Source organism: Candoia aspera, chromosome 1, assembly GCF_035149785.1.
Source record: "Candoia aspera isolate rCanAsp1 chromosome 1, rCanAsp1.hap2, whole genome shotgun sequence".
Lineage (NCBI taxonomy): Eukaryota > Metazoa > Chordata > Lepidosauria > Squamata > Boidae > Candoia > Candoia aspera.
Window position 1 is genome coordinate 216,565,930 of NC_086153.1, and position 13,255 is coordinate 216,579,184.

At 37.7% G+C, this 13,255-nt stretch overlaps 1 protein-coding gene across 4 annotated transcripts; it reads left to right on the plus strand.

Annotated features, from left to right (window-relative positions):
* The first annotated feature begins 1,746 nt into the window (after positions 1–1,746).
* FAIM (Fas apoptotic inhibitory molecule) lies at positions 1,747–11,400 on the plus strand. Of its 4 annotated transcripts, none has more exons than XM_063288742.1 (5): positions 1,747–1,871; positions 5,161–5,284; positions 8,423–8,651; positions 9,954–10,003; positions 10,986–11,400. In XM_063288742.1, the coding sequence occupies exons 2-5, from the start codon at positions 5,174–5,176 to the stop codon at positions 11,133–11,135; spliced, it is 540 nt and encodes a 179-aa protein (XP_063144812.1). In that variant the 5' UTR covers positions 1,747–1,871; positions 5,161–5,173; the 3' UTR covers positions 11,136–11,400. The 4 variants fall into 4 exon arrangements, with proteins under 4 accessions (XP_063144812.1, XP_063144813.1, XP_063144811.1 ...); XM_063288743.1 differs by lacking the exon at positions 1,747–1,871 and adding an exon at positions 1,939–2,172 and having other exon boundaries at positions 5,156–5,284; XM_063288741.1 differs by lacking the exon at positions 1,747–1,871 and adding an exon at positions 2,053–2,181.
* Positions 11,401–13,255: the final 1,855 nt, after the last annotated feature.

Sequence of the window (13,255 nt, forward strand, 5' to 3'; positions counted from 1 at the left end):
GAGGGAGATAATTAAGAATAAATATTCATAGATCTGGCATCTACACACTTGCTGATCTCACTTTAATGGAGAATGAACCACACACTGTAGAGAAAATACAGTAGCAATCAGCTATGCATTTATTTTCAGTGGAAACCCTTGCTGTTGAAGCTCTCTTTCTCTCACACACAAAATACTTACACAAGCCCTATCAATGAGATGGAGGTGATCCTGTTGACACTGTATACTTGGATTTTCAAAAGGCCTTTCACAAAGTTTCTCATTAAAAGCTCTTGACTAAACTGAGCTGTCAGGGGATAAGAGCACCTGTCCTTTGATGGACTGATAACTTTTTAAAAAACAGAAAGCAAAGTGTAGAAATAAACACAATTTTCCTATTGGAGAGAGGTAAGAACTGGAATCCCTCAAGGATCTGTCCTAGGATCAGACCAGTGCTTTTTAATTTGTTCAGAAATGATCTTGACTTAGGGTTACACAGTGAACTTGCCAAGTTTGCAGATGATGCAGAACTGTTCATGATGTGAAAACTAAAAGAACTCCAAAGGATCTCTTTTTAAACTAATGAATGGCCATCCAAGTGAGGTAAAAGATTAAATGTAAAGTGATGTCATTGGGGAAAAATTCCCTCACCAATTTAATTATTTACAATATTTTTTAAAAGGTGGGGGCTAAGCTGTCTGTAACTAACCATGTCTTGTGAGCCACTGAAAGTCTTGAGACTGAGGCGGCCTACAGATTTAATAAATAAATAAAAATCAGGAAGGTTTCAGAATGGGTAACTCAGTGGGGGTCTTAGAACAATGTGAGGCAGGACAAATTCCATAGCAGGTATCATTTTGGAAGGGACTGAAAATCAAATAATGTCAACATTATTATGGGCTGACACGAATCTATAGTATGTCCACATCTAGAGGAACATATTGCATTCTGGTCACAACACTGGAAAATGGATACAATAGGGCAGGAAACAATGCAGAAGACAGCAGCCAAAGGGGGGGGGGGGCAGGCTTGAACATGTCGCATGTGAGAAAATAATATTTGGGACTCTTTAACTTAGGAAAAAGGTGACCATGAGGAGAAATTACGAAACTTTATGAATTCATCCATGGGATGGAAACACTGGAAAGGAAGTTTTTCTCCCTCTCAAAGCGGTCATCCAAGGAAGCTGACTGGAAGGGAATTTAGCATACAATTAACCTGTGGAATTTATTACCCCAAGGTGACCATGGTCACTCATTTGGCTGGCCTGCAAAGAGAACTGGCCACATTTGTGGAGGACAGTGTTTCCCGCGAGGTGTGCTTTGGAGGAAAGCATACCTCTAGATCCCAGCTGCTGGGAAAGAAAAGCTGGAGAGGGCTAGGTCTCTGCCTCCTGCATTCAATCTCCCGAGAGGCCTCTGCTCGGCTGCTGTGACTAAAATGGGTCTTCACCCGAGCCTGCTCCAGCGGTGCTGTTCCTAGGATCCCAACTGCAGATGCGAGCAACGGAGATCCAACGCAGAAGCGGAGCCGAAGCAGTCCGTGCGAGGCTACCCAGGCTTCCTCGGAGTAAGCCCTTCCCAGGACAACAGCGCCCCCTCGACAGCAGCGGGGTTCGTTCCGAGGAAGAAGACAGCCGCGGTGGAGGCTCTCGCCCGGGAAAGCCTTTGAAGAAGGAGCGGGAGGAAACAGTCGCAGCCCCGAGGAAAGCCCGAAAAGGCACAGAAAGGGCGGGAGGAGCTTTGCTCGCCTGGGAAGCGAGGGAGGCGTTTCCAGAGGCGGCGCCAGGGAGAAGCCCGGCATCGGGAGAGATGAGGCGCCCAGGCGGGTAGTGGAGGCCCCGGGGCGCGTCTCTCGGCCGGGCCCTGCGCGTTTGCGCGCCTGTTGCCAGGGTAGGAGAGATGCGCCGGCTGTCCTTTCCAGGCGACGAGCTCGCTCTCCTCTCTCGGGCCGCACCGCCATTTTGGGAGCCCGGGCTTTCAGGAACGTGAGAAGCCCCGGGGCGGGCGCATAGGTTTGCGGGGAAAGGGGCGAAGCCGCTTCCCCTGGCTACCCCGCCACTTTCTCCAGCTCGGGCTGGGTCAGCGCGGCTGGGTGAGGGCCGGAGACCCGCTATCCGCGCCCGGAGCCGGCAGGGCCCTCTTGGACCTGGGCAAGGTCTCGCTTTCGACAGGCAGGCGGAAGGCTCTGTCCCTGAGGCAGGTAGAGCCAGCCTTTTCTCCATCGCTCTTGCGGTGTGTTTTAGCCTGGATCAGACTCCGGGACCGTAACGTGCTAATCGCCGTAGCTCCGAAGTCGGCCCGCCGTTGTTAAGCCGGATTCAGAACCAGCCTCGTTAATTGTTGGCGATGGTAGATGTGGGCCGAATCCTCGTTCCCTCCGAAGTATAATTGGAGGAAAACGGTCTTTTTTCTGATCCAGACAGTGTTTATCCGGGTTACGCAGTATCTGTTAACGTGCCCTAGAAACAGGAGTATACAAACCTCAAATCATATTCCTGCCTAGAAAGGGAAAACAAGTGGTATGAATTATTCTTTTAGCCCGCTGTAATTCTTCTCTAGACGGGAATTTTTCTGTGTGGAAGGGTGATTTGTGGCCAACTTCATTATTTCAGATGAATCAGGAACAAAAAAGAACCACTTTGAAAAATTAGTTTTCCCTGAACTTCAGTCACTCAGAGCACGTCTATATACCGAGGCCTGTTCCTCTAATACCCCTTCTTCAATAAAATTTCTAAAATCCATAAATGTGGGTTGAACTAAGTTAAAATTGACATACTAGCTGGTTTGTACAACACTGCAAGCCCTAATATGGTTTGATGTTTAGCCTGTTGTGTGAACTCGGTTTTTGTGACTTGCAAATGTATTTTATGGTGTAGTCTGCAAATTCAACTAATTCTGGTTTATTTAATAAATCATAGCTTAGCATATGGGCAAACTTGGTCAAATTTAATTTGTCACATGATCACATTTCCTGTTTTTTTTAATTATTCAAAGTTGATTCCTGGAATTTAATTGAATTTGTTTTGTGGAATATTTTGCTGTAGTTTTCACAAAGCTGAAACCTAGAGAACTAAGAAAAGAATCCTTTTTAAATTTAAGCTTTACATCAACACAAAGCATTCTTGTGGCCTGGATAGCACGGAATTGATTGTTGTTTTAGTTCATAGAGAAATGTTTATACAGGTTAATTCATTTTTGCCAGATTTATAAAAAGTGCTGAAGTCAGAAAAAAGCAGGTTAAAATGGCTGCTGTGGGAAATGCTTCCCATCATAAAACATTAACTAGAATTCATCTCCACATTCACGAACCTCATAGGGCACTCTGTATTACCCAAGCATTGGATTATTGCTACCACCACCTTTTACTTCTTAAGGATGCTTATGGAATCCTTGTGCTGCTTTAAAGAAAAACATGGAAATGCGTATAATACTGGACTTTTTATTTTCTTTATAGCATGTCAGTTTTCTGCTTATTTGTTTATCATTAAAATAACCTAATTTTCAAGTCAATGGGAGAAAAATATGTAGGCACTACTGCTATTTTAAACCTTAGATCTTTTTCTTTAAAAATGTGCTGCTGGATTACTTAATGCATTTTGTGTTTCAAAAGTGTCAGGAATGAAAAAGTTAAAGTAGAAACTAGAAGGAAGAGATTGCTGACCTTTAATGCTAGCTTTGATATATTGGAACAAGTAAGCAGCTTAGAAATTTCCTACTTTTGTTAAATAACTGACTGACTGTTGCATCCCTTAGCTGAGGATCAAGATCTGTTGAGTTATTTGTGCCTTGTAAGTTCATGAATGCTAGTGCAGATGTTTGGGAAGTAGGTTCAGCCTGCTTTTTAGTGAATGATTATAAGTAGTAGCTATTTCTAGGTGAACTGCATCGGCAATGTTTTTGTGTCCAAATTAATTTCAAGCTATTGGCAAATTGGGCCTAATAGATCAAGATGTGAAATTAGAATGCTTCCCTCAGTCATTTTTTCCCCCAGCTTAGGACAAAAGATTTGAAATGGGGGTGATTTGTTATGAATGTATTTTTTCTAGACAACTGTAATTTAGTTTTTACTGTGTTGCTGCTACTTCTTTCTGCTTTGTTTCTTCTTTTGCTGCTAATTGGACTAAAAGCCATTTTGTATCCTATGGCATCTTGGGAGGAAAGTACTAACAATGAAGATAATGTAAGGTAAAATGTGCCCTACAGGATAAGAGATTTAGAAAGTGCTATTTTTAAAACAAGTCTTACCCAAATATGGATATCTCCATTTGTTTGTTTTATATACTGCTTTAGTCAACAAGGATTCTCAGTGGTTCATATAAGCAAAAACATTGAAGTAAAAATTCAATAAATACAGGGCTCATATGAATATGTGGTACTCTAATTTCTTTGCTAGGTTTAATATAATGGATTTCCTTATCTATGAAGAGGTTTTGTGGAGTTGTCAGAGATGCTATTCATCTGCTATTTTATTTAATTTGATGTTGGAACCTTAGAGCTGTCTTTCAGAAAGACAGGAGAAGGTTCGGATTTAACTGGCTAGGACTGAACACATACTGTTGTTGTATCTTATGTTTTAGAGATAATTTTGAAAGTTCTAACAGTTTGATAAATTATCAGGTTACTCAATTAATCAAGTAATATACTGTATTTCCTATAGGGTTTACAACAATTGTAAAAATTAGGATTTTACTTATTTAAATTATTTTAAATATCTGGGAATAAGTTTTCCAAGGAAACTTTTAGTCTTGGAACAATTATATGTGTTCAATTTCTGTCTGTAAACTGACTTTGTATCAGTACAATGAAAAGACTGATCAATATTACTCTGTATGTTCAGGATTTAACAAGGTGTTTAAAAAGTGGACTGAGTGATTTTTGCTATATCTAATATAATACGTCAGTGTTGTTTTCTTTTTTCTTATTAGGTATATACTAAAGATATAAATATGCATATAGATAGGATATGCATCTGCATACGCCTCAGGGACCAAAAACTTTGGTAAAGACTAAGCTTATAATTTAAAGGGCTGCATAGTAAGTTCTGAAAATGTAATTACATTTCCAAAAAGAGGCCCTGGCTAAGTTGGAGCCACTTTAGAAGTATATTTCAATGTTATATAGTACTGCTTGAGGTAGGTCAAGTGTACATATTTAAATGTTCTTGTATGTCTCACTACAGTTACCTAGACAGAATGACAGACCTAGTGGCTGTCTGGGAAGTAGGTCTGAGTGATGGTGTTCACAAAATTGAATTTGAACATGGGACCACGTCAGGAAAACGTGTTGTGTATGTAGATGGAAAGGTAAGATACTTACATAAAATGTACCCAGTTCTTTGATAAACAACAAGTTGGCATATTTTGTGTACATAGAATCTGGCTAGCTAAAAGAGTACCCCTCAAGAGATCTGTTCTAATTGGTGTTGAGGATAGGCTTGTCTGGCCATACTGCCAGCTTATTTCTGTTGTCATTTCCCTTATCTCTTTTTCTTTCTATTCTTTTCCCTTCTATTGATCTGCCATTGCAGCTACTGAGCCAGTCATATTTTCATTACCATAAATAGATTTCTGTCTGTGAGAAAGATGGCCTGTAACATCAAAGGGTCCCTCAGTTGTCTTTCCCTGTACTTGAGGTTTGCTTTCAGGCAGAACAATCTTGTGAATATCTGTGGGAGCCTTGAGGCCAAAAGTGAGAGCTGTTTCATGAGACTTTTCATTCCTACAGATCCTTACTGCTATTATTGCAATGAGGAAGAGGTTCGTTACACCATTATCTAATAGGCTCAGGTCCTCTGTGGAACTGGAGGGGCTCTGCCTCATTTTGGTAAGGGCATTTATTAGCACTGGCAGGAGAATTCACAAAAGGCCCCAGAAGAAGAGCAGCAAGAGAGCAGTTTAACCCACCGATTTCAGGGATAAGTACTTATGGATTAAGATTTCTTTAAGTAACTATCATTTGGAATGCTATCTTTATGTACACCACTCTTTACACATGCTGAAATGAGTCTTTTAAACACTAATGAGATAGGCCTACTCTCCTCTTCCATCTTCATCTGCATGTTTACTCTATTTTTATTTAAATCAAAACTATAGAAGGAGATTTAGACTAAATAAGTATTTCAGTAACTTTTTGAAATTATATTTTATTGCTTTATTGGAAATCACTTTGAGATGCTTCAGCATAGGAAGCAGTATACAAATATATTAAATAAATAATGTTGAACTAAACTTTGAATTTTTTTTATTTAAGATAAACAATACATTTTTATGAAATATCTGTTCAGAAGAAAAATATTTGAGTTCAGCAGCTTTTGGCTACTAGAGGAATGTTTCAGTTATTTGTTCAGAGTTTTAAACTGATAGATTAATTGGTTTTCTTTGTTAATGTAGGCAGATAAATATACAATAACCAATTTGGCAATTCAGATTTTTCTGGAAAACACACATCACTGAATGCATAGTCCAAAGAGTGAATGCTTCATGGGGCTAGAATCTTACTTTCAGTTTTGCTACAGATGATATACAGAAAATCACTATTTGAGCTATACAGACATATACTGGGAAATTGAGAAATGCTGCAGTCAGAACAGAGTGAGCCACCTGTTAATAGGGGAAGGGGCTTAATAATTTCTCAAACTGCTTGTTAGTCCTAATTCTTCCTTATCTAATTTCCTTCACTCCATTTACTTTTTACCATCCCCACTCCCTTGGGGAAAGCTTGCTTTATATTGGACAGGTTAAACCCCTCCTTCCTTTCCCTATACCACTTTTTTTTCAAGCAGAAGGACAAAGGGAAGGGCATCTTGACAATATGATGATTCTTTTCATTCTGGCTTATGGGAATTGAATTCTAGCTCCTGAAGTTGTATTTGAATGATCCCACAGGATCAATTCTGGCTATGTCTTCTTTCTCTGTGAGGGGCAAAAAAGCACATGCAGATGAAGATGGAAGAGGAGAGTAGGCCTATCTCATTCACGTGACCAACACAGTGCTGCAAATGCTTCTACCCCAAACTGGGGAAGTGAGCGTGTGAATAGAATCCAAATAGATAGCCCATCTTATTGCAGCTTCCTGCTCCAATTGTCCAAATAAAAAGTCAGGGTCAGCTACATTATTTCCTTTGGTGAGTGCATATTTCTGTAGCATTCACATTTCTAATATAATGCAACAAATTAATTTGCTGTCCTTTCATAAAATCAGTTGCTTAGCACAACTATGTCATTGTACATTTGTAGGATTAACTCTACAAAGAGGGAAAAGATATTCTATGGCATTTTTTCTGTAGTCTTCAAATATGTAATCTGATTAAGAAGTGCATGCAGGTATATTTGAAAGTATTTTCATAGAATGTATATCTATGATATCATAGATAACATAGAATCATAGATTTGGAAGGTATTTTAGACGTAACCTAGTCCAACTCCCTCCTACGTGCAGGATCCAGTAGAACATCTCTAATAGAGACATCCAGTTTCTGTTTGAGGATCTGTTTGAGTGATAAGTCCACTCCCTCTTCTGTGTGACAACCCTTGAGATATTTGAAGGGTGCTATTGTATCTCCCCTCAGTTATCTTAACCTATATACATATCCTTTAAGTTTCCTGATAGACTTTGGTTTCCAGACTTCTTCTTATTATTATTATTATTATTATTATTATTATTATTATTATTATTTACACAACAACGTGAAAATCACAGCTGCCAGTTCTTTAGCTGGTGTTGGCCTTCATTTGCATCAAGTTCTTCCCAAGAATCTAGGATGTAGTAATGTATTGGTGTAATATATGTGCGGATCCAAGCAGTGTAGCCTTTTGTAATTGACAGGTGGAAATTTTATCAATGCACAGATTTTCTAAATGCCATCCAAGGTTTTTTGGTATGGCATCCGGTGTGCTGATAACCACTGGGATCACCACTGCTGTTTATTCCATAATCTTTCAACTTCAATTTTCAGATCTTGATACTTAGTGATCTTCTCCAATTTTTTGTCTTCTATTCTATTCCCTGGTATTGCCACAGCAATTATCCACACTTTCTTCTTTTCAACTACAGATAAATCTGGTGTGTTATGCGCCAAGATTTTATCAGTTTGTATTCAGAAATCCCACAATATTTTAACTTTATTATTATTATTACTCACCATCTTAATAGCCATCTTGCTCTTCGGTTTGTCATTGCCCTTTTTGAAGTGTGATGCTCAGAAATGGAATACAATCAGGGTCAGGTAGGGTAGCATATAATAGTTACTTCCTGTGATCTGGATTCTGTGTTCCTGTTGATGAAATATTGCCATACAATAAGATGAAAGGATAATAAACCTTCTAATTACATTTGGTAAGATCAATTTTTCTACTAATAAAACAAAAGGTGTTTAATGTCAACCAAATTTTCAGAACTGAAGCAAAAATACGTTTGTATTAATGTCTTTTTTCCATCCATAGGAAGTAATGAGAAAAGAATGGATGTTTAAATTAGTGGGAAAGGAGACATTTACAGTTGGAGCAGCTAAAACAAAGGCTACCATTAATATTGATGCAGTCAGTGGATTTGCATATGAATATACTCTGGAAATAGATGGGAAAAGCCTCAAGAAGTATCTGGAGAACCGGTCAAAAACAACAAACACTTGGGTATTACACCTAGATGGTACAGATTTTAGAGTTGTTTTAGGTATGTTATTTTCCTGAAGTCTCTTGTATGGTTCACGTACTGTTTTTATTGTATTTTGGTACTTTTCCAAGTGTATTAATGTTATAACCCATTTATTTGAAATAAACTATAAAGTAAATGTCATGGAAAAAATCTGTGTGGTGGCTCAGAGTTGACAGTGGCTTGATGGCACATAATAAAGTTAGTTATATACCCTGATCCTGGAGACATTCTGGGATTAGTACAAGATATCTTTGATTAGAAAAGGATTTTTAAATTATTTTTTAAGTTTTAATAGCTAAACTTCTTGTAATTTACTAGCATTGGTTTACATTTACTGTTGAATCTTAATTATGTAGTGGAAATATATTACCTTATAACAAAATGGAAAACAATGTTTTTATAAATCCATAAAATGTGATCATCTTGGATATATGTGTGTCTATGGGCATAACTACGAGGATTAGGGATACTAACTAACAAGATTGTTTTAAGATAATACAGTCAGGATCAGAAATATTGGAACAAGGATAACTGTTTTGGCATTTGGCGTCTGTACACCACCACACTGAAGTTGAAAGGAAACACACCCAGATGGGAGCAAAGTTGGGACTTTCAGCTGTAATTCAAGGGGTTTGACAAAAGTGGGGCACTAACCATTCAGGAAGTACAGCCAGTGGCGTACACACACACCCATCGTTGGTGGCTCATAAGTAATAGAACAAATGGCTGACAAGCAGCTGCATGGCCAGGCGTGGCCTGTTTCCTGGGCACAGTCCTGACTGTAGCAGCATGTTTCAAAGAAATCTGTACCTACTGTCCATCTGTGTCTGCTATGGTAATATCTAGGAAAATACGTCACATTCAGCATTCTCTAGCCCCTTGCAAATGGTAGGAGCCTAATTGCAGAAAAACAACTCAGAATCGAAGTCCTTCTGACAAACTGCCATTAGCTATAGAGTTGATAACAATGAACGCTCACATCTACTTGCCCTCTAATTTCAGTAGCCACCATAATTTTGACAAGGTCTCAGCTTCCTTTCAGGCAGTTTTGTTTTTCAGAAATACTATTTTAAAGTGCCTTTTTAAAAAAATTGGCAAGTTACATATTTATATCCAAGGCATCTTTTACATGGAAATCGTTGTCCTTTTTCAGATGAGTTCATCTTGCTTTCAAATTGATAGGCATTTAACTTTCTTGCAATTGTAGAGTAAGTAGGACCTGCAATAAAATGTTGGTCTGGGCAGCTTTAGTTATGCATAAAATGTTGAAATTGTATATAATAATTTATGTGACAATCCTTTTGTGATTCTTTTTTACAGAGAAAGACACAATGGATGTCTGGTGCAATGGTAAAAAAGTGGAGACAGCGGTAGGTAACATCGAAGAGTATAAATTCAAGAAGATTCTTTCAGTTGAAAACAATTAAGCAAGTCATAAATTAGAGGTGATATTTAATAGCATCCTTCTCTCCTCTCCCAAGAAATGGAGAATTAAGACAATTAAAATAAACAACTGCGATGGCTAAGTGCCTTAAAAAGAAATCATAACTAGCATAATCCTGTTGAATTTTAAAGATTATAATGCATGTACCCCTCTTACTCCTGTGCCCATCTTACTCATTCCTAATCCCCAGACTTATTTTTATTGTTCTTATGTTTTATTGGACTTATTGTATTGTTAATACACTCTAGTCCATTTTCTTTAGGTTTAAGTACTGACGAGTTTCCTTCCTTCCTTCCTTCCTTCCTTCCTTCCTTCCTTCCTTCCTTCCTTCCTTCCTTCCTTCCTTCCGCAAAAAACCCTAGCCTCCAGACACCTGCACATATTTCAGCACTAGGAAAGCTCCCACCACCTTTGCTGCTTTTGTCGGAGCTCCTTTTATCGCTTAGCTTAATGGCTGGGAGGTGGAAAAATTACAGAGTTTCATGCAGGTTCTGGAATGCTTGTGCCTCTTACAAAAGGGGAAGGACTTGCATCTTCTAGAGGCTTGGCATTGGCTTCCAGGCTGAAAAACCTCAGAAAAGGAGGGCAAGGTTTGCTCTTTCCCAACCTTTTACAGCTAAACTTTACTATAAAATCAGTGGGACTTTTCTTTGAGAAATTCCATACATAAAGTGATAAAATAATTGCATGCTTAAAATTCATATTGAATTATCATCTTTTCTGGAAATTCCTAAAATCAAGGAAATGTTGAAGGTTAAGCTTGCTGTCCTGTTGATATGCTTCAACTGTGAACGTTTTATGCTTTGTTGAAACTAAAATAATTATTTGATTGCTAATGAAGGCTTGAAACGCTTGAGAATCATTAAATAGCCTTTTCATCTCTCTCTCTCTTTTTTTTTTTTGGTCAGGGTGAATTTGTAGAAGATGGGACAGAAACACATTTCAGTATTGGAAAGCATAACTGTTGCATTAAAGCTATCAGCAGTGGGAAGAGAAGAGAAGGAATTCTTCACATGCTCATTGTGGATGATGGAGAAATTCCAGAAGCCTTGGAATAGCTTTCAGAGACTAATGCAGATAAAAATATCAGGGATTTTCAATTACTGCAGTAATTGACAACTGTAATATGTACTTGTTGTACATTTAGTCTGTGATGGATTTTTTAAGTTACTGCATAGGAAATTCACTAGAGGGCCAAATGAATATGTAAAGTATGTAACCTCTACAGTAGTTATTTTGTTATATAGGGACACTAAAGGGAAACTGACTAATGTAGAAATTGTTTACAGGGGACATTTTAATAAAATAGTGCAGAATAAACAAGTCTGTTCATTTACATGTTATAATGTTTTTTATCCCTTTAAATTAAGCTTAATTTTAAAAAGTGTACTGAAATGAAAGGCTAAATATATCTTGTTTAGATCTTTGATCAGTAAGACAGATACCAGCCATCTGCACGCCTTTGAAGCCAGTTTTCAGCAATACATACTATGATTGCTATAAGAGCCCCATATCTACCTTCCCTGTGTCACTTCGTTTTGTGGGCCTAGTGAGATCCATCTAATGAGGGTCGTGGAACTCATGATCGAGGAGTGGTGTGTTCAGAAAAGGTGAAGTCACAGTGTCCTTTGGGAACTCTATAACTGCATACAGAAGATGCAGTACAGTAGAATAAAGTGTTATGTTTTCAAAATCCATGGGGCTTTAAGAAAGTAAACAAGACTGTAAGAATGACTGTACTAGAAAATATATTATTCCCATGAATATAGAAATCTAAAGGAGTAAGAATAGTTATGTTCAGTGTCATGGAATGGCCTATATGTACATCCCCAAATACTGATGTGAACAAATAAAACACATGAATTTAGTGGGCTCACGCAGCTCTAACTCTTTGTTGGGCTGTGGGCAGCATTTAAAAGTAACTCCTTTTGGTATTTGGTTTGTACTTTCACCAACTCTTAAAAGAAAAACAAAGCGGGTTTAAGAATACCAGGCTAAGTAGCAAATCTTTTTTTTTTCTTTTGAAAAGAAGCTGTTCGTATAGTCTAGAATCTATATGTGGTGAATTACAAATTTCAAATCTTGTTTCTGAGTATTCAGCATTTTACTGAGCAATTGAACTTCTTAAATACTGATAGTAATATATTAGTCCTTACGTATTGACATTTTATATAGAAGACTTTACATTCAGTTCTTATTAACTGGTTTCTACCTATTCTTGATAATTAACTTACAGACAGCCAGTAGCAGCTCTCTTTTAAAATTAAGCACAAAATAGTTCAGTTTTAACAAAGACTGGAAATTAAAAATGGTTTTCTTACGCATTAAATTATCATCTCTGCAAACAAGGGAAAAGAATGAAATTTCCTGATGGTACCAGAAACATCACCATTTACTTTTCAATACCTTTTAATGTGACTAGATAAGATATATGATACATACAATTCACAGTATTGCTACACTGTTCTAATCATCTACAACTGAATAGGAGGTCTGAAATAGGTAATTGAAACTTAGTATCATCTAAATACTTGGCTCTCACAGTAGTTGTACTCTTCTTTAGATAATGCGACATCCAGTATTGAGAAAAACCCTAACCTACTGAAAGTTTGTACTGCATTTCAATAATTAATACTGCAATCCTAAATATTTGTGCTACATATATAAGGGTAATTGGTGGTGAAAACTTACTGTGTTGCATGTACTAGTGAAATGGCATAATTATCAATATATCCTACCTTAAACACTCACACTATGAATGAATGGGTTTATAATGTTAAAATTCATATCTAAAAGGTATTGAAAAATTTGACAGACTCATTCCTTGGCAGTTATCGATCTACCCAAGAGACACAGAGTTGGATCCAACTATATTTCACTACTAATGGAATAGCATTCACTGCTCTAAGAAGTTAAGACCCTCAGAAAAGATGGGAATGCTGAGAACAAGTGTAAGTCCCATTGCATAACTGTAGGTCACTTCCAGCACTGATTGTCAGCCCTTTATATAAATACGAAGTTACTTGGAATTCTGATTGAGAATTTCTGAATTTATAAGCAAATAATTCAGGGAAATTAGATAGACAAAAACTATAGTGTACTCTGCAAAGCACATTATTTTATTAAAAAAAACTTCCACGTGCTCAGATTGCTTAAAATTGGTATTTTAATATAAGGA